The sequence below is a fragment of the Balaenoptera musculus genome, chromosome 6 (assembly GCF_009873245.2).
Source record: "Balaenoptera musculus isolate JJ_BM4_2016_0621 chromosome 6, mBalMus1.pri.v3, whole genome shotgun sequence".
Lineage (NCBI taxonomy): Eukaryota > Metazoa > Chordata > Mammalia > Artiodactyla > Balaenopteridae > Balaenoptera > Balaenoptera musculus.
Window position 1 is genome coordinate 84,663,613 of NC_045790.1, and position 22,911 is coordinate 84,686,523.

At 35.2% G+C, this 22,911-nt stretch overlaps 1 protein-coding gene across 2 annotated transcripts in view; it reads right to left on the reverse strand.

Annotated features, from left to right (window-relative positions):
• Positions 1-22,911, reverse strand: part of TEX10 (testis expressed 10) — a 60,951-nt gene that overhangs the window by 19,211 nt on the left and 18,829 nt on the right. For both annotated transcript variants that reach the window (XM_036854594.1, XM_036854593.1), the window contains 6 exons: positions 21,811-22,049; positions 20,942-21,077; positions 19,273-19,448; positions 17,402-17,579; positions 12,932-13,020; positions 11,467-11,600 (listed from right to left, as the gene is read on the reverse strand). In XM_036854594.1, the coding sequence (XP_036710489.1) occupies positions 11,467-11,600; positions 12,932-13,020; positions 17,402-17,579; positions 19,273-19,448; positions 20,942-21,077; positions 21,811-22,049 (952 nt within the window). The remainder of the gene's footprint in view (positions 1-11,466; positions 11,601-12,931; positions 13,021-17,401; positions 17,580-19,272; positions 19,449-20,941; positions 21,078-21,810; positions 22,050-22,911) is intronic.

The window sequence follows — 22,911 nt, forward strand, 5'->3', positions numbered from 1 at the left end:
CTGATATAACCAGACAATGGAATATTATTCAGTGCTAAAAGGAAATGAGCTATGAAGTCATGAAAACACATGGAGGAACCTTAAATAAATATTACTAAGTAAAAGAAATTATTTGACTAAGCAAATAATTCCTCCTGCTATCTTCCTAACATCATTCAAATGTACTTTTGTAAATTATACTCTTCCTGGAACTATTAAAATAATCTACTAATTCTGATTCTAGTTACAGCTGTCACTTAATCTATTCCTGATAAATTGTCACACTTGTAACTTTGTTCTTTTTCTCAGTTTAAAATTGTACATTAGTGAAATGTTTAGACAAGTAACCTTATGAAGGAAGAAGTGTAGGTTAAAATAAATGTAACATTATATAATTTTGTGTTGTCTCTGCAAATAGTTTAAAAATAAAAGAGAACAAAATTACTCATTTGACATTTCAAAGCATTGGGAAAAAAAGGTATTAATATAATCAAACTGCTGGAAAAAATGTGATAAAAGGAAAAATCTTTAAAACTTGTAAAAAAAAAAAAAGCATGTAGAGAGAAAAAAAAAACACACATTACATGCAGAGAAACAAAAATAAGAATGACCTCACACATCATTACACACTACATTATGACATGAAGTGGTACAGTATAGAAGGTAGGTTGTATTAACTTGAAGAGCAAATGGTTAAAAACATAAGAGGCAAAGCTAACATGCCAAAAGTGGAGATAAAAATGGAATGATAAAAATACTGAAACTATGAAAAACCATCAATCATGATATCTGATTACAATGGAATGCTACACAGCAATGAAAAAGAATGAACAACTGCTTACACATTAAGTGGGTATCTTAGAGAGTATACTGAATGAATAAAAAGGAAATTACTAAAAAATATTTCACTTTTAAAAAGTTCAATAACATGTAAAACTAATCAATATGGTTTGGAGTTACATGCTAATATGGTAAAACTATAAAGGAGCAAGAGTATGATAAAATTTAAGAGTGTTACTCTAAAGGGAGAGGGGAAAAGCACATAGGGGTTTCAAAAATAATGAAAAACATTCTATTTCTTAAACTAGATTAATGTTTTATTATTATCCTTCAGAACTTAGTTAAAAAATAACTTTTAAAACCATTCAAAATTTTGTAAATCACAAATAAAATTAACCTTAAAACATTTCATTGGCTCTGGAATAGACATCTCCATTTGTAAACAGTATCTCTGTCTAGAGATTCCTTTTCCCTTTGTGATCTTTCCCTATTAATTACTATTTCCATCATTAACAGCAAGGTCATACAATTCTTTCAGAAGAAATGACCGCAAATATACTAAGTGAAAACTGCGAGATCCAAATCAGTGTACAGAGTATGTTACTTCTATAAAAGGAGAAAACCAAAAGAGCACATGTAATCATTTGTGACGACACAAAAGTTACCTAAAAGAATACATTTAGATGAGGTGTCACCTAACACCGGTCAGAATGGCCATCATCAAAAAACCTAGAAACGATAAATGCTGGAGAGGATGTGAAGGAAACCCTCACACACTGTTGGTGGGAATGTAAATTGGTACAGCCACTATGGAGAACAATATGGGGGTTCCTCAAAAAACTAAAAATAGAACTACCATATGACCCAGCAATCCCACTCCTGGGCATATAGATGGAGAAAACCATAATTCAAAAAGATATGCACCCCAGTGTTCACTGAGGCACTATTTACAATAGCCAGGACATGGAAGCAACCTAAATGTCCATCAACAGAGGAATGGATAAAGAAGATGTGGTACACGTATACAATGTAATATTACTTAACCATAAAAAGGAATGAAATACTGCCATTTACAGAGACATGGATAGACCTAGAGACTGTCATACAGAGTGAAGTAAGTCAGAAAAACAAATATATAATATTGCTTTATGTGGAATCTAGAAAAATGGTACAGATGAACTTATTGGCAAAGCAGAAACAGAGACACGGATGTAGAGAACAAACTTAGGGATACCAAGCGGGGGGAGAGAGGGTGGGATGAATTGGGAGATTGGGATTGACATATATACACTACTGTGTATAAACTAGATAACTAATGAGAACCTACTGTATAGCACAGGGAACTCTACTCAATGCTCTGTGGTGACCTAAATGGGAAGGAAATCTAAAAAAGAGGGGATATATGTATACGTATAACTGATTCACTTTACTGTACAGCAGAAACTGACACAACACTGTAAAGCAACTATACTCCAATAAAAATTAAAAAAAAAAAAAGACTACATTTAGAAACTAGGGAGGGAAAACAGATGGCTGGGAGATAGGGAATGGAGGAACACTTTTTACTATTATCCTTCTATTCTTCTAAATTGTACTTTGTGACAATACCTACTCCAAAAAAAAAAATTAGAAAAATAAATTTTTATACTAAGGCTGTCAAAAACTATATATTTCAAATAATTTCACATGAAGAGGCCAACTTAAATATGGCAAATTTTATCCAAAATAAAATTGACATCTTCACTTAAGAACTTCAAAAACTAAAACCAAAACTTTCAGATTTTTCCTAATGTATGTCTTAACATTTCAAAGACAGCAACCTTGAAGTTTAATACATGTTCTTGCCAAATGTACACTCAAATACAACTGATCACATTTTCATGACAATTGTGTCTTGGCTTTACACAGATAATGTAATTGTCAGAGAAAGATTAATGGAGTTGTCCAAGTTACCAAACTAGACACTAACAAATTTATGCCGGGAATCTGGGGCCCACTTATCCCCATACAATGGTTTTTCCAATACAGCATGATACAGTTTAAAAACATTAGAAACAGTCTGTCCTACAAAACAACTACCAATACTACTGTTGGCAAACCTAAACTTCCCAATCTAGTATTCAAGGCCTCAATCTCAGTCTTTCTTAGCTCTCTTCACTTACTATGGATTAATATAAAATTTCAGATGTTAAATAATTACGTTGGTTACCCAATTCATTATTTTTCACTTTTTAAAATCCACTATTTTTTCAGAGTCTATATATGTTCATATATATATAGGCACCAGGGTAATAAAAAGAACAAAGTGTCATTGGCATGACTTAAGTATTGTGATCAGAGTCAAACAAAACCATGAGAGAAATGTGTTAAACATCTACAAAAGGTATAGCCCTAAGGGACAGGAAGAACATGAAGAGTATTCAGGAACAGAACGAAAGAAGTAGTAAATAGATCAGTTGATTTTAATAAAAAGCAATTGGTATAGCAACAAAACAGATGTAGGTTCCAGAGACTACCTTGCTGAGAACACTGACAAAGTGGTTTAAAAAAAAAAAAAAAGGCTTATGGCCTAGCAATTAGGAGTTACAAGAAAAGAATATATAGTCAGTGTCCTAACCAGAAACCTTCTGAGTCATTAAAAAAAAAATTGTCCAGCAGAGAACATAACCTCAGAATTTGCAAGGTTTAAACCAAAATTATTTGGGATGACACAATGGCATTCCTACTGGGCAAGCACCTTTCCAATGCAAGGAAAGAAACTGAAGAAATAAATAACAGAAATTAACTAATAGATACATGTTTTTAGAGACTCAAATCCTTAGTATTAACAGTTAGGATGTTTTTACATATTTAGTTTACATATTTGTAACACAGAAGACAATTTTGACTATTAGGGTAAAAGATCAGCCCTGTAATTCCAATTTAAAACATATCAATAATTAATTTAGACTTGTGGTTTTAATTTGAATTTCACTATAAACAGTACCGAAACTTAAAGATATTAAGATTTATCATACTTATATAAATTTATTAAATATTTAAGATTTACTGTAACATTTGTGAAGGTTTGTCAAAAAACTGAACTACTTGACGAATAGTGAATATATTAAGTTATTTAAACAGTTTTAAAGTTTTAAATAGTTTGTAAAAGGAATAAAATATAATCAGTCTCCCTTTAAAATGATTCCTTAAATTTACTATATTTATCTAAAAAATAAGATTTGTAAGTTGAACTTAAAAATTTAAGGAGAAATTAGGGTTTAAAATTTAACTCTGATAAACTACATACTAATTCTTAAAACCAAAGGAACTGCCGAATAATCTTTTCTGATTAGAAAAACCCACCTTGGAAAGATTAACCAAGATGGCGGAGTAGAAGGACGTGCTCTCACTCCCTCTTGCGAGAGCACCAGAATCACCACTGGCTGCTGGACAATCATTGACAGGAAGACCCTGGACTTCACCAAGGAGGATACCCCGCGTCCAAGGACAGAGGAGAAGCCACAGTGAGACGGTAGGAGGGGCGCAATCAGAGTAAAATCAAATCCCATAACTGCTGGGTGGGTGACTCACAGACTGGCGAACACTTATACCACAGAATTCCACCCACTGGAGTGAAGGTTCTGAGCCCCACGTCAGGCTTCCCAACCTGGGGGTCCGGCAACGGGAGGAGGAATTCCTAGAGAATCAGACTTTGAAGCCTAGAGGGAATTGATTGCAGGACTTTGACAGGACTGGGGGAAACAGAGACCCCACTCTTGGAGGGCACACACAAAGTAATGTGTGCATCGGGACCCAGGGGAAGGAGCAGTGACCCTGGGGGAGACTGAACCGGACCTACCTGCTGGTGTTGGGGGGGTCTCCTGCAGAGGCGAGTGGTGGCTCTGTTTCACCGTGGGGATAAGGACACTGGCAGCAGAGGCTCTGGGAAGTTCTCCTTGGCGTGAGCCCTCCCAGAGTCTGCCATTAACCCCACCAAAGAGCACCGGTAGGCTCCAGTGTTGGGTTGCCTCAGGCAAAACAACCAACAGGGAGGGAACCCAGCCCCACCCATCAACAGTCAAGTGGATTAAGGTTTTACTGAGCTCTGACCGCCACAGCAACAGGGAGGGAACCCAGCCCCACCCATCAACAGTCAAGTGGATTAAGGTTTTACTGAGCTCTGACCGCCACAGCAACAGTCAGCTCTACCCACCACCAGAGCCTCCCATCAAGCCTCTTAGATAGCCTCAACCACCAGAGGGCAGACAACAGAAGCAAGAAAAACTACGATCCTGCAGCCTGTGGACCAAAAACCACAGTTACAGAAAGATAGAGAAGATGAAAAGGCAGAGGGCTATGCACCAGATGAAGGAACAAGAAAAAACCCCAGAAAAACAACTAAATGAAGTGGAGATAGGCAACCTTCCAGAAAAAGAATTCAGAATAATGATAGTGAAGATGATCCAGGACCTCGGAATAAGAATGGAGGCAAAGATTGAGAAGATGCAAGAAATGATTAACAAAGACCTAGAAGAATTAAAGAACAAACAAACAGAGATCACCAATACAATAACTGAAATGAAAACTACACTAGAAGGAATCAATAGCAGAATAACTGAGGCAGAAGAACGGATAAGTGACCTGGAAGACAGAATGGTGGAATTCACTGCTGCAGAACAGACTAAAGAAAAAAGAATGAAAAGAAATGAAGACAGCCTAAGAGACCTCTGGGACAACATTAAACGCAACAACATTCGCATTATAGGGGTCCCAGAAGGAGAAGAGAGAGAGAAAGGACCAGAGAAAATATTTGAAGAGATTATAGTTGAAAACTTCCCTAACATGGGAAAGGAAATAGCCACCCAAGTCCAGGAAGCGCAGAGAGTCCCATACAGAATAAACCCAAGGAGAAACACGCCGAGACACATAGTAATCAAAGTGGCAAAAATTAAAGACAAAGAAAAATTATTGAAAGCAGCAAGGGAAAAACGACAAATAACATACAAGGGAACTCCCATAAGGTTAACAGCTGATTTCTCAGCAGAAACTCTGCAAGCCAGAAGGGAGTGGCATGATATACTTAAAGTGATGAAAGGGAAGAACCTACAACCAAGATTACTCTACCCGGCAAGGATCTCATTTAGATTTGATGGAGAAATCAAAAGCTTTGCAGACAAGCAAAAGCTAAGAGAATTCAGCACCACCAAACCAGCTCTACAACAAATGCTAAAGGAACTTCTCTAAGTGGGAAACACAAGAGAAGAAAAGGACCTACAAAGACAAACCCAAAACAATTAAGAAAATGGTCATAGGAACATACATATCGGTAATTACCTTAAACGTGAATGGATTAAATGCCCCAACCAAAAGACATAGACTGGCTGAATGGATACAAAAACAAGACCCATATATATGCTGTCTACAAGAGACCCACTTTAGACCTAGGGACACATACAGACTGAAAGTGAGGGGATGGAAAAAGATATTCCATGCAAATGGAAATCAAAAGAAAGCTGGAGTAGCTATACTCATATCAGATAAAATAGACTTTAAAATAAAGAATGTTACAAGAGACAAGGAAGGACACTACATAATGATCCAGGGATCAATCCAAGAAGAAGATATAACAATTATAAATATATATGCACCCAACATAGGAGCACCTCAATACATAAGGCAACTGCTAACAGCTATAAAAGAGGAAATCGACAGTAACACAATAATAGTGGGGGACTTTAACACCTCACTTACACCAATGGACAGATCATCCAAAATGAAAATAAATAAGGAAACAGAAGCTTTAAATGACACAATAGACCAGATAGATTTAATTGATATATATAGGACATTCCATCCAAAAACAGCAGATTACACGTTCTTCTCAAGTGCGCACGGAACATTCTCCAGGATAGATCACATCTTGGGTCACAAATCAAGCCTCAGTAAATTTAAGAAAATTGAAATCATATCAAGCATCTTTTCTGACCACAACGCTATGAGATTAGAAATGAATTACAGGGAAAAAAACGTAAAAAGGACAAACACATGGAGGCTAAACAATACGTTACTAAATAACCAAGAGATCACTGAAGAAATCAAAGAGGAAATCAAAAAATACCTAGAGACAAATGACAATGAAAACACGACGACCCAAAACCTATGGGATGCAGCAAAAGCGGTTCTAAGAGGGAAGTTTATAGCTATACAAGCCTACCTAAAGAAACAAGAAAAATCTCAAGTAAACAATCTAACCTTACACCTAAAGAAACTAGAGAAAGAAGAACAAACAAAACCCAAGTTAGCAGAAGGAAAGAAATCATAAAGATCAGAGCAGAAATAAATGAAATAGAAACAAAGAAAACAATAGCAAAGATCAATAAAACTAAAAGTTGGTTCTTTGAGAAGATAAACAAAATTGATAAGCCATTAGCCAGACTCATCAAGAAAAAGAGGGAGAGGACTCAAATCAATAAAATCAGAAATGAAAAAGGAGAAGTTACAACAGACACCACAGAAATACAAAGCATCCTAAGAGACTACTACAAGCAACTTTATGCCAATAAAATGGACAACCTGGAAGAAATGGACAAATTCTTAGAAAGGTATAACCTTCCCAGACTGAATCAGGAAGAAACAGAAAATATGAACAGACCAATCACAAGTAATGAAATTGAAACTGTGATTAAAAATCTTCCAACAAACAAAAGTCCAGGACCAGATGGCTTCACAGGTGAATTCTATCAAACATTTAGAGAAGAGCTAACACCCATCCTTCTCAAACTCTTCCAAAAAATTGCAGAGGAAGGAACTCTCCCAAACTCATTCTATGAGGCCACCATCACCCTGATACCAAAACCAGACAAAGACACTACAAAAAAAGAAAATTACAGACCAATATCACTGATGAATATAGATGCAAAAATCCTCAACAAAATACTAGCAAACAGAATCCAGCAACACATTAAAAGGATCATACACCACGATCAAGTGGGATTTATCCCAGGGATGCAAGGATTCTTCAATATACGCAAATCAATCAATGTGATACACCATATTAACAAATTGAAGAATAAAAACCATATGATCATCTCAATAGATGCAGAAAAAGCTTTTGACAAAATTCAACACCCATTTCTGATAAAAACTCTCCAGAAAGTGGGCATAGAGGGAACCTACCTCAACATAATAAAGGCCATATATGACAAACCCACAGCAAACATCATTCTCAATGGTGAAAAACTGAAAGCATTTCCTCTAAGATCAGGAACGAGACAAGGATGTCCACTCTCACCACTATTATTCAACATAGTTCTGGAAGTCCTAGCCACGGCAATCAGAGAAGAAAAAGAAATAAAAGGAATACAAATTGGAAAAGAAGAAGTAAAACTGTCACTGTTTGCGGATGACATGATACTATACATAGAGAATCCTAAAACTGCCACCAGAAAACTGCTAGAGCTAATTAATGAATATGGTAAAGTTGCAGGATACAAAATTAATGCACAGAAATCTCTTGCATTCCTATACACTAATGATGAAAAATCTGAAAGAGAAATTATGGAAACACTCCCATTTACCATTGCAACAAAAAGAATAAAATACCTAGGAATAAACCTACCTAGGGAGACGAAAGACCTGTATGCAGAAAACTATAAGACACTGATGAAAGAAATTAAAGATGATACCAACAGATGGAGAGATATACCATGTTCTTGGATTGGAAGAATCAACATTGTGAAAATGAGTATACTACCCAAAGCAATCTACAGATTCAATGCAATCCCTATCAAATTACCAATGGCATTTTTTACGGAGCTAGAACAAATCATCTTAAAATTTGTATGGAGACACAAAAGACCCCGAATAGCCAAAGCAGTCTTGAGGGAAAAAAATGGAGCTGGAGGAATCAGACTCCCTGACTTCAGACTATACTACAAAGCTACAGTAATCAAGACAGTATGGTACTGGCACAAAAACAGAACCATAGATCAATGGAACAAGATAGAAAGCCCAGAGATTAACCCACGCACCTATGGTCAACTAATCTATGACAAAGGAGGCAAAGATATACAATGGAGAAAAGACAGTCTCTTCAATAAGTGGTGCTGGGAAAACTGGACAGCTACATGTAAAAGAATGAAATTAGAATACTCCCTAACACCATACACAAAAATAAACTCAAAATGGATTAGAGACCTAAATATAAGACTGGACACTATAAAACTCTTAGAGGAAAACATAGGAAGAACACTCTTTGACATAAATCACAGCAAGATCTTTTTTGATCCACCTCCTAGAGTAATGGAAATAAAAACAAAAATAAACAAATGGGACCTAATGAAACTTCAAAGCTTTTGCACAGCAAAGGAAACCATAAACAAGACGAAAAGACAACCCTCAGAATGGGAGAAAATATTTGCAAATGAATCAACGGACAAAGGATTAATCTCCAAAATATATAAACAGCTCATTCAGCTCAATATCAAAGAAACAAACACCCCAATCCAAAAATGGGCAGAAGACCTAAATAGACATTTCTCCAAAGAAGACATACAGATGGCCACGAAGCACATGAAAAGATGCTCAACATCACTAATTATTAGAGAAATGCAAATCAAAACTACAATGAGGTATCACCTCACTCCTGTTAGAATGGGCATCATCAGAAAATCTACTAACAACAAATGCTGGAGAGGGTGTGGAGAAAAGGGAACCCTCTTGCACTGTTGGTGGGAATGTAAATTGATACAGCCACTATGGAGAACAGTATGGAGGTTCCTTAAAAAACTAAAAATAGAATTACCATATGACCCAGCAATCCCACTACTGGGCATATACCCAGAGAAAACCGTAATTCAAAAAGACACATGCACCCGAATGTTCATTGCAGCACTATTTACAATAGCCAGGTCATGGAAGCAACCTAAATGCCCATCAACAGACGAATGGATAAAGAAGTTGTGGTACATATATACAATGGAATATTACTCAGCCATAAAAAGGAACGAAATTGAGTCATTTGTTGAGACATGGATGGATCTAGAGACTGTCATACAGAGTGAAGTAAGTCAGAAAGAGAAAAACAAATATCGTATATTAATGCATGTATGCGGAACCTAGAAAAATGGTACAGATGAGCCAGTTTGCAGGGCAGAAGTTGAGACACAAATGTAGAGAATGGTCATATGGACACCAAGGGGGGAAAACTGCGGTGAGGTGGGGATGGTGGTGTGCTGGATTGGGCAATTGGGATTGACATGTATACACTGATGTGTATGAAACTGATGCCTAATAAGAACCTGCAGTATAAAAAAACAAACAAAACAACTAATACTAAACTTTCATTGGGTTATTTGTATGGAAATATGTTAATATAAATGTTTCAGACATTACATGAAATTTCTAAAAATTTTATATTTGTATTTGTATGGAAATATGTATGGAAATATGTTAATATAAATGTTTCAGACATTACATGAAATTTCTAAAAATCTTATATTTGTATTTGTATGGAAATATGTATGGAAATATGTTAATATAAATGTTTCAGACATTACATGAAATTTCTAAAATCTTATATGTTCTGGTATAATGTTATAAGTAATAATCCTAGTTATTACTTTAAAATGTATATCTCAGAAATAACTAATTTTCTTGTCAACTGCATTATTATGAACTTTCATCAAATCTTTAACCGTGGTCATTTTTAAGTCTTTTGTCATTTACAGACAGTTCTGGGTGTACTCTGATGATTTTGCAAATATGTTCCTATAAAAGGGTTTCATCTTCAAGAAATTCATGGAAAAGACTCTGACAAGTACAGGTTTCTGGTAACTGACTGTACTGCTGAACTGAATGAATAAGCATTTTCAGAACTCTAATGAAAAACTGATGAACTCATAAAAGTGCTAACAAAAGATCAAGATGAAAAAAAAATTAATTACATGGGACTGAGTGAACTGATGAGGATGAGTATAATTTTTGTGACTTTCTGTCTGAATTAAAAAAAAAAAAAAAAATCCCACAAGGACTCAGAGGCAAAGAATATACAAATCAATTTTCACTGCAAAGTAAAGGAGCTGTTACAGTGGAGGATTACTGGACTGAATGTCAATATTATGACATAGTATGAGTGTGTTTCATGTTTGGTAATTGCAATCATTGTTGCTTTTGTTGTGGTCATCCATGTACAATGCTTGGTTTCAGTCTATTTATGTCTTGTAAAAATAAAATACAGTGTGTGTGTGTGTGAAAAAAAAAAAAAAAAAAAAAAAAAAATATATATATATATATATATATATAACACAAAAAAAAAAAAAAAAAAAAAGAAAAACCCACCTTCAGAATACCAAATCCTACCCTAACTCTTATTCATCCTTCAATACCTAAGTCAAATTCTTCCTTTTCTATGAAGCCTTTCCTCTTTTCCATAGATGGATCCATCCTTTCTTCCCTATGCTAGACAAAAGAAAATAAATTTGTCTCTATCGTTCAAATTGCTAATTTATTCTATTGTATTGGCATAACTTATAATGAAAATACTCTTCTTTTAGAAACAGACATCTATGCAAGGATCACAAGCACTTTCAGAACATGGACTGTGTTTTATACTACTCTGAATCTCTAAAAGTATCTTATACAAGGCAACCCTAACATACAGCAACTATTGGCAGTTGATTAACTGAATTCTAGTAATTATGAGTTTCTTTTAAAATGGACAATTACCTCTGTTACGTCCCAATGGTGTAAAAATTGATCCAAGTCAGTAAGGTAAAGCAGCACAGGGGAAAGCTGCGTCTGGATGACATGAGGAACTCCTCGAAGGCTCTGAAGCCAAGTCAGCTCCTCTTTTGAAAACCCTAATTTGGGTATAAAGAAAGCCAATAAATAAATAAATAAATAAATAAATCACAAAGCAAGTGACATTCTTTATTAATTTTTTAAAAACAGATGACATGTATCTTCAAGTTAAATTCTTCCTTAAGTTACCTTGTCTCCTCTGAATTTCTGTATTTCGTGTGTAGTATTTTTAAAAATGAAATGCTAGCAATGTAATGTAATGTAGTAAAATTCATATAATTATGTTCACAAAGGATGTAACCTGACTCAATCTATGATACAGCAAGAAACAGGTTTTACCCCTAATATTGGGGGCATTACCACCTTTACTTAAATAACTGTGAAAGGCATAATCGTTCTAATTAATGGTAGGTTTAAAAAAGCTATTGAACAAGTAAAATAATATACTCATTCATACAAATACCAAACTCTATATTCTCTTACATAATAGCCCTTCAAATGTTTTAAAACTACTCCATCCCTCCTAAGTCTTTTTTTTGACAATGCAGTTCCTTCAACCATACCTTACATAATAAACTTTCTGATTCTCTTACCACCTCTATTACACTTGGCCTGACCTATATAGACAACTTGCCAAAGTCCCTCCTGAAAGATAGCTCTTGGAATGATCAGAATACTTGCAATGTGGTCTGACCCTAGCTACCTGCTTTGATATTTTCAGATCACTATATTTCCGGGAACACGCCCTAGAGAGTCATCATCTAGTTTGGAAGCTACACCCCACTACTGATTCCTAATGAGTTTCCTAAAACCACTAAACCTTTTGACCAGTACTACTATTAAAACATAAAGCCTTCACCTCCATCTCAAATGTGTACATCCAAAACTATCAAATAAACATGAAGGGGTCTACTTTTATCTTTTATATAATATTTATCTTGCTAGATTCAGCTCCATATCAGAAACCTGTCAAGTTCTTTTTGGATTCTGACTTAACATATTAATTAAGTCTCCAAATTTCAAGTCTTCAGAAAATTTCAAAGATTCTCATCTTCATCATCCAAGTACAAAACAAAAATACTGAGACAGTACATCATTTAAAACAATAGTAGTAATACTTAGAAATCGAACTTATAACATTTCTAGACTCATTTTACTAATTTTGCTTTGAGGTCAATGAAATGCAAAAAATGGCTAATTGAAATCTGATATTCTTCCTATCATGTTAAACATTTCAAACATGTTTAAAATGGATATTCTGTTCATCAACTTTTTAAAGTATGCAATGGGGTTCAAAACTTAGAGCCAAACAGGTATGAGAGTAAATCTCAGGAGAATCTTCATGCTAGGCTTTTTTCCTTTCCTCAACTTGGCAGATCAATGTGGTTACCTGTAAGTGTTGAAAATAAGAAGCTGAAATAGTCCACATCACTCATCAACCAGTCTTTAACTGAAGACTTCCATCCAGAAAATGATGATCTATAATAAACAATGGGAGAACTATTACGAGAAGTGACCACTTGAAGACTCAAGAATAAAGCACAGCATATATAACCATTTTTCTTTATTGAAAACAAGTCTAATTTAATAGCTTAAACAAAATCCACAGTATGTATTAACTTTATATATAAGGGTTCAAGTACCACAATATGGAAAATGTAACTTCTAACTTATTTATATTTATGTAAAGTTTCACTGAAAAGCATAATTGGTCCACAAATATCGTACAAACTTAAAAAGTTTTCCACACCACTTGAAAATCAGACCGAAGGAGCCAAGATAAAGTTTTGCTTTTCAGTAGTACGTTCAGCTGCTATGTATTTACTGCTTGATTTTTATAAAGTCTTACCTTGCTTACATAAATGAGTTAAGTTTAATTAAACAAGTTCCTGCTTCCTACCTAAGCAGAAGTATCTTAATTAGGCAAAGAATACTTCAATTTAAAGCCACTCTAAGATAACTATGTGTTCCTATTCTTTTCTAAGTTGTAACTAGGTCTACTTCACAATATTGTGGCTGAAGTACTGGTAGGGGACTCCAGGGAACAGCTAAATGTACAGCAGCTTCTCATTAAATGAGGATTATCTGGTTCCTGCTATGAGATCAGTTTCCAGTGACTCCTTTAAAAACTCTCTTCAAGGTAAGTCTGAGAAGGAATAGAGCAAATGTCAACCATGGATACAGCAAAAAAAAAAAAAAAAAAAGCTGAGAATGATCAGATCCAACAAGCTGAAACTACAAATTTTTATCACAGAAATCTGAATAAATGTCAGACAAAATTAGGAATTTCTAATTCAACTAGAAGCACTAAAAATTTTTTACCTATGAAATAACTGTATTTATTAACATTCTTAAAAGTTGGGGAGTTAAAAATAATGGAAACACTCTTCTGATTATCATTCCCACAATAAGCAAAGGGCTATGGAGGGAATATCACAAGCTACGAGGTTATAAAACATCAGAGATGCTCAATGGAAAGGAGTACAAAATGGTGATTAGAAAACAAACTAATATCCTCTTAAACCCAGTGAAAACTGTGCCATCCAGTGGCTAAAGCGGGTAGGAAATCCATTTAAGAGTCTAGTTTGGACAAAAGACAAGCAATATATCACGCTGCCCTTAAAACTATGATGAATATATATACTATCCAAGCCAGAACACTTCTGAGAGTAAAAGGGGATGCTATTACTAAACGTGCTGGGGACCAAAGAAGTAAACCAGAACTGTTCCTGGCAGTCCAGCTCACATATTCACTCTACTTAAAAACCAAGCCGAATTTCTCAGTCCAAGAACTTCTCCCTTCTCTGATATTTTTATCTAACAGTGTAGATTACCTTTCCACATTTACGTCTTATGTTCCCCAACCCAGCTGTAAATAAACTAGGAGCAGAGAGGATAAGGAATGAGTAAAGGCCAGTAGAACAACACAGATAGGGGGAAAAATCAAACTCAAAAATGCTCTAAGTAGATGGTAAAAAAGGTAGGAGCAGGAATTCTAAGTACACTTTTTAAAAGATAAAATGAACACCAACAATTTTTTAGCTGATGAGTTTTTCATGCATGGAACACACTGATATTCTTTGCTGGTAACCTGCTCTTCAAGTCTCTCAGACAGAGACACCAGAGCATCAGAACTACAATACCTGAAGTGAAATAGATCTCACAGTCCAATTAATGTAACAGATGAAAATCAGAAATGATTAAAGGAATATTTCAGGAAAATTAATCTGCCAACAGTGCACAAAATACATGGGCCTAAGAAGCAAGACTACTTGCTATAATAGTACAGGTGTGAGATAATGAAAAAGCTGGCTAGTTTATACTCATGATCAGGGACAGAAAGGGATATTTTGAAGAGAAAACTAAACATATGAAATAACCCAGGTTATTTCTAAGGAAATATTCTTAATTTCTTAAATTCTAAATCTCGGAAAAGTGATACAATAATAATGCCACTGGCCTGAGAAAGTTGAAAAGTCCCAATTTTGTTTTATTTTTTAAGAGAGATTAATTTGAATAGATAGGAACAATACATCTACAGAAAGAGAAGTCTACTAACAAACTCTGTGCAAATACTAATAAGCAAAATTTAACTTAGTGGACTTTTAACTACAATGACATTCTGCTCTTAATAATTATAAACCCCTATGACCATTATTTGTAAATTAATAGATTTTCTCAATACTCACCACAAATCCACAAAAAGAAAAAAGTAAAAAAAACTTTTGAAAAAATCCTTGACAAAAGTTATTAAGCATAAGTCAATCATAACTGATAAAGATATTAAATATAGCTTCCAAAGAGAATCAATTTCAAGAAGTGTTCAAAAGGTGCTTTTTTTTTTTTTTTTTTTTAATTATTTATTTATTTATTTATTTATGGCTGTGTTGGGTCTTCGTTTCTGTGCGAGGGCTTTCTCTAGTTGCGGCAAGTGGGGGCCACTCTTCATCGCGGTGCGCGGGCCTCTCACTATCGCGGCCTCTCTTGTTGCAGAGCACAGGCTCCAGACGCGCAGGCTCAGTAATTGTGGCTCACGGGCCTAGTTGCTCCGCGGCATGTGGGATCTTCCCAGACCAGGGCTCGAACCCGTGTCCCCTGCATTGGCAGGCAGATTCTCAACCCCTGCGCCACCAGGGAAGCCCCAAAAGGTGCTTTTAAATGAATGTTAAAACAGAGCCTCCAATAGTTATATCAAAGGAACAGTGCCCTCCACTGGAAGTTTTATTAACTTGAAACCACTTACGTTATAAGAAAAGAAATAATATTTCTTTAAAGGCCTAGCATTTAAGTGCTGCACTAGACAAAGAACAGGGCTTTGGTTTTTTTGTTTTGTTTTGTTTTTTAATTTCTAAGAAAGGAAAACATGGAAAACTAATAAATGTTTAGAGTACTTCAAATTAAGACCAAGTCTGTCTTTAATGCGCATGAACACAGAAATAAACCTTGAATTTTCACATACAAACAACACATTGCCAACAGCTCTCTTTTGCTAAAAGGAAATGTTATCATCAGTTATGAAGCACACTCTGGGTGACAACATTCAAACATATGTCCTATACTGGTATGAAGAAACTGGCAAACAAAGCTAAAGAAAATCTACTAATAACGTGAGCTACTCCTGTTGAACTGGGATAGGGGATCTGTACAAGAAGCCACAAGGAAGCTAGTCTTCAAGTTTTCAGTTCTGCCTAAAACCATATCAGACCCTGTCCATAGGCCACAATCAGTAACAAATATTGCTGAATACTAAAGTACCATGCCTGATACAGACATGAAGTTTTTAAGAATACTTTGAACACTCGCAATACGAAACACTATTAGTTATAATACCTTTCAGAGTAAAATGGTACAGTCACTATGGAAAACAGTATGGCAGTTCCTTGAAAAATTAAACAGATTACCATATGATCCGGCAACTCCACTTCTGGGTATATAGCCAAAAGAATTAAAAGGATTCAAACAGGTATCTGTACACCAGTGTTCACAGCAGCATTATTCACCATAGCCAAAGGGTAGAAACAACCAAGAGTCCATCAACAGATGAATAAACAAAATGTGGTATAATGGAATACAATGGAATATTGAATATTCAGACTTAAAAAAGGAAACCGTGAAACATGCTACAATATGGATGAACCCTGAAAAGCTACACTGAGTGAAATAAGCAAAACACAAAAGGAAAATATTGTATGATTCCACTTATATGAGGTTACCTAGAATAATCAAAATCATGAAGATAAAATAGTGGTAAACGGGGGCTGGGGGAAGGGGAAATGATTAGTACAGAGTTTCAGTTTGGGATGATGAAAAGTTCTGGAGATGAATAGTGGTGCTGGTTGCACAACAATATGAATGTACTTAATGCCACTGAACAGTTTTAACTGTATACCTAAAACTGGTTAAAACGGTAAGTTTTATGTTATGTATATTTTGCCACACACACACAAAGATATTTCAAGTGATTCCTTGTCTGAGTCTACAAACTTATTTATTTCGTCAGCTACATTAAATTCTGAGCTCCCTTCCAGAAAGGAAGGTCTGTACGGCCATTTCGTAACACCGAAGGTTTTAAGCACAGTACTCTCACCTGCCACTGAACCCTCACTGCATACTTTTGATAATTTTAACCCTTATTCCAATCCACCTACACAAGTCACTAAACAAATAATCTGAAACAGTCTTACTCTAGTGAACTTCCTCTATCTAATAATAGTATCGACAGTTTTAACTGTTGCATTAAGAGCAAATGAAGGGAGGAGCAGTATTTTAAAAATCCTCTACAGTTCATGAATTGCCAGTAAAAGGACAGAGGGAGGGGGGAGATTATACACTTAAAATACAGCTCACTTGAGCATGCTACCTCATGTGCAGTATCCCGATAAGCATGGCAGCCAAACTTGAACTGAGTCTTCCCATAATACAGCAACGACTTAACCGAGAAAGCAAATCAGCAGGCAGACTGGGTAGAAAATATACAAGCTGGACCAAAAGCTGTTGAGACTCTGCTGGGAGAACCACCATAGTGCCTTCTTGTGGATCTAGTGGGGTAAGAAGATAAGTTAAACTAAAAAAGATATACAAACCAGAGTTAAATTAATAAAGCAGATTAAGTGGTTATTTTCACTGTGTTATGTTGAATTCTAATACATCAATTACATGGAAAAAAGTTTTATCACAAAGCATGTATGTATGGCTTAAGGTATTGTATAGAGTAAAACACTGAATACAATCATTATTTAAAGATATGTTTAACACTCTATTAATTTCGTAACATTCAAATGTGTTATTTGAAATAAAAACTATGATGGGGTTAACGGGATTGGACACAAAGCAAAATGGCAAAAAACTAGCACTTTTGCCAAACAGTCACAATATGGACTTAAAGCCAAAGACCTATCTGTGTACACACACACACCACCCCACATATGAGCAATACCGAAAAATACAGATTTTAAAATATTACCCACAAAAGGTGGAAACAGACCAATGTCTATCACCTAATGAAAGGATAAATATAAGTGGTACATCCACACAATGGAATACTACTCAACATTAAAAAGAAATAAAGTACTGATATATGCTACAACATAGATGAATCCTGAAAACAGTATACTAAGTGAAAGAAGCCAGACTCAAAAGACCCATATTGTATAATTCCATCTATAAAAAATGTCCAGAATAGGCAAATACACAGAGACAGAAAAGAAGATTAGTGGTTGCCAGGATGTGGGGAAGGATAAAGTAGGGAGGGACTACTAATGGTACAGTTTCTTTTTGGGGTGATAAAAATATTCTGGAATTAGATAATGAACACTATTGCACAATCATGGGACTATGTTAAAAAAATCAAAGAATTGTACATTGTAAAATGGCAAATTTTATGGTATATGAATTATATTCCAATAATAAATATAAATTATATATATATGTATATATCCCAGTATGCTTTATTGATATTTTTGCTTAAAAAATGAAAGTTTCAGTGATGAATAAAAAAAGTTATTAATAGATGAAAGTCATACAAGATATTCATTATGTTAAGTAAGTAAAATTTGCCACTAAAGCTTCAAAGGAATTTTATAAAAATACCTGATCAGTTTTAAATTTGTGAATAACATGTGGCTTAAAAGACAATTTAAGAATGCAAGAAGTGGGCTTCCCTGGTGGCACAGTGGTTAAGAATCCGCCTGCCAATGCAGGGGACACAGGTTCAATCACTGGTCTGGGAAGATCCCACATGCTGCGGAACAACTAAGCCCGCGCACCACAACTACCGAGCCTGCGCTCTAGAGCCCACGAGCCACAACTACTGAGCCCGAGTGCCACAACTACTGAAGCCTGCGTGCCTACAGCCTGCGCTCCACAACAAGAGAAGCCCGCACACCACAACGAAGAGTAACCCCCGCTTGCTGCAACTAGAGAAAGCCCGCACGCAGCAACGAAGACCCAAAGCAGACAAAAATACATAAAAAAAAAAAAAAAAAAAGAATGCAAGAAGCATCTACAACCATTAATTTCTAGAACTATTCTAATAGATAATACTAGTGAAAATGAATTTACATAATACTAGTGAAAATGAATTTACTGTTTGATGTTTTGTTAATTTTCCCATGGTATAATTAATTTATAATAATGTAAAGGAAAAGCAAACCTAAAGAGCTCCCCTTTGAAACATCTTTCCTAAATTGGGGTAGACCAATTGTTACTCACATAATTAAACAAAACTCTTACCATAGATTCGGAGAGCAGTAACTTGTAAACTTTTTAGTAATTCTTTATTTGCTCGTGCTGCAGCAGTATGGATAATGTCAATAAGCTGTGTTGACAGCTCAGGGTTTCGGGAGCCAAGATGAGCAAGTTGCAATGGTAAACCAGCCAACCAACGGGATAACACTTTACTACGATACCTAAGGCCAAGGAAGAATGAAATAAAGTGTAATTTTCAAAGACAAGGGAAATAAATTTAAACAAAGAATATTTTTAACTTAAAACACCACACAAAGTGACAGATCATCTACCAATAACACCACATTTACTTATTTAAACATGTGAGAGCCTACAAGATGGCTGGCATCATTTATTCAGCTATAGCAGTTTCTGAAGTTTTACCCACTATATTTAAAGTTCATGTGATTTGTGGCACTATGTAAACTGTATTTTTATCTTAAAGGACACAGACACTACTTAACTCTTGGTGAACTATTTATACTAATTAGCATTAATTATTACACTATATTAAGTCATTGATGCATTCAGCGTAGGGTGCCCCCACATTAAATAACTTCAAACTTGTGTTATTTCATATTTCAGTTCTTTTATATACTTGTTAATGCTCTAATGTCTCCTTACTCAGGTAACAGCAATCACTTTTGCTGTCCCCCTTAGTGACTTAAGCATGACCTTTGTAGTCAGACAGACCTGAACTTAAGTCTCAGTTCCACTGCCCTTAGTTGCATGACACTCACCAGATTATTTAACCTAAGCATCCATTTCCTTCTGTTAAGACAGAAGCCAATAGTACCTACACTTCAAAGTATGAGTATTGAGAAATTAAGAAAAGCACCTGACTTACAGTAAAGACTCAAATACATTCTAACAACCACCTATGTATCCCAAATCTCTATGTTCCACCCAAACATCTCTTCCCGACTATCCCAAATAAACCTCAAACTCATCGTATCAAAAACCTGATTCTTTAGTTCTATCCTTTGTGTTGTCTATTTCAGCTGGTAGCACCAAACTACACCAGAAACCTTCTCATCTTTTACTGCCCTCATTTTAAAAAAATTTACTGAAATATTTTTAACATACAGTATTATATGTTAGTTTCAGGTATATACTACATAATAATTTGACATATGCATACATTACAAATGATAAGTCAACATTTATCCCCATACAAAGTTATTACAGTATTATTATTCCTTATGCTATATATTACATCCCCGTGGCTTATTTACTTTATAACTAAGTTTGTACCTCTTTAATCCCCTTCACCCATTTCACACCTCCTCTTCTACTGCCCTCATTCTTATACCGTATGTCTCAATATGTCACTAAGGACCAGCTGTTAAACCTCCATAATTTTTATGGGAGGCAAAAGAAAAGGCTGAGGCTGCTACAGGTTGTTCCAACTGCCCTTTAGCTGTTAAGTGGACAAGTGGAAATATATGCTCAAAGAGACTTTTATCTGCTCAGTTATGCATATAAAGATTACTGGCACTATTATGTATGCTTCTTTATAAAATTAAATTTCTTCTCTTTTCTTAAATGCAACCAAATAGGATATAAAGAGTGAATTTCTCCAAAGATTTAATCACCCCATCTAGTCTATTATTTAAAAAGACTATAAAATAACTTGGTGAGAAAAAGAAAGGCAGAATAACAAAGGAAACTTTACCTGATTCTGTAAGATCTCAGTTCTTCTTTTTGATAGATTTTACTGAAAAACTTCAGTAACAGAGTCCGAACTGGAAGGAGAAGGCCTCTCTGCTGATACAATGTATAAACTGCCTTAATGAGAGACTCCATAGCCTCTAAAAAAAAGAGAGAAAAAAACTGCATATGATTCAAAAATGTTTCTTCAACAGCCCCTTAATTCTTCTAAAAAGCACAAAAGTACTTTACTTTGCTCCTATGACAAAGCAGGCCTTAGACACAAACTGATGACTACTGTCAAAATCCTACAGTAATAGCCTGACTAATATGAAAGTCAAACCAACCAAAGACTGCAGTGTAAATTTTCCTAAGAGACAACAAACCTAGGCAGGGATGACAAAAACCAGACTAGAAAGGTGGATAAGCTGGAAACCAAACAGGAAAGCTCTGTTTCTGAATGAAAAGAATTAGTAAGTCACACTAAAAACTGACTTAATGCAACATAACTTCAAGTTACAAGAAAGGTAAAAAGATAAACAGGATTCATCAATTTCTAGTCAAATTACATCAGAAGAGGGTACTTCATCATTAGGCTCACTGTCATTTCATCTTAATAACACCTACCTCCTTTCACTCCAACTCTGTAATCTAGTAGAAATCCTACCAATTAGCTTCAGAGTGGACCTACCCACTGAGAAAGGGATGCTCTGAGCCATAAAAGATTTCAGTGTTCAAGCAGATATTCCTTTATAATTATGCTAGCTACCTTTCATGGCTTGAATGTAAATAACTTGACTACATGAAATGTTTGAAAGTCATCAACTCAAAGCTAGACTCTAAATAGCATGCATAAGAGCTCCTCTTAAATAAGGACAAAGCAGTAACACCTACCTCTGTTTGGTTGTATCTGCATTAACCTCCACGAGACCCCAAGCAATCTGTTCAGCTGCTTACTATTTAGCCTAAAGCCATCTTCAAGGGTCTCTGTTACAAATTTCCTTATCATTTCTATCCAATTGGAATCCTTCTGCAAAGTTGAGGCATTTGCCAGGGAGACCATGATATCAGACAGTGTTAAATTCAGTAAGAGATGATCTACATTATTGGAGAGAATCGTGCAATGCTTGATGCTAAAAACAAACAAAGACACACACATCTCTAAGTGTTATATCTACCATGCCTGCTTCACTTAGAATACTTAAAATAATCTGTCAGTGGGTCAAAAAATATTCCTCCTAGGACAAACTGCCAAGAAGGCGGGAATATAAAGCCACTGTTTTGTAAATAAACCATTCATTATGAAATGAGGCTTGTTAAGGCATAAAGAATGCATATTGTTCAGTTCATTACCCAAGTTGCTATTCCCACAAAAAGTACAGGCTCTTGTAACACTGCCTGGTAATCCTAGATGTAACTTGGAGGTAAGAAGACTTGAAAACCTCAACACGCTTGGAAGATTTTCTTTAAGCAGATACTTATATTAGGATGGAGGTCACAGTAGACCTTGATTTTGCTTCTAACTCAGTTTGACTTAACAGAATCACTAATTTCTCCCGGCCACAATTTCCTTATGTGTGAAACAGGAGACTGGTCCAGATAAGCACTATTCTGAAACGACTTAATTTTATGACTCACATATTAAAATCACTTTTTTCTAGCCAAATAAAACACATTTCTTTCAAAGCTTCAAAGAAATTTCAAAAAAAAAAAACTTCAAATAGAATACCTTAACAAAAACAAAATTTGCAACTTAGGATATAAATACTTATTTCAGGCTACAATGTATTCAACAGCAGAGTCTATTTATTTTCATGTTCAGAAACATGTACAGTTGATTTAAATTTTTTAAAACCTCAAACTAACTTATTTTAAAAGAAAAAGTTAATCCTGGATTAGGCATGCAAGGACATAGTAGTAAGGAACCACAAATACATGGGAAGGAAAATTTTAAAAATCTGGTGCTATCAGGGGATCAAATGTAGGGCTAGGAAT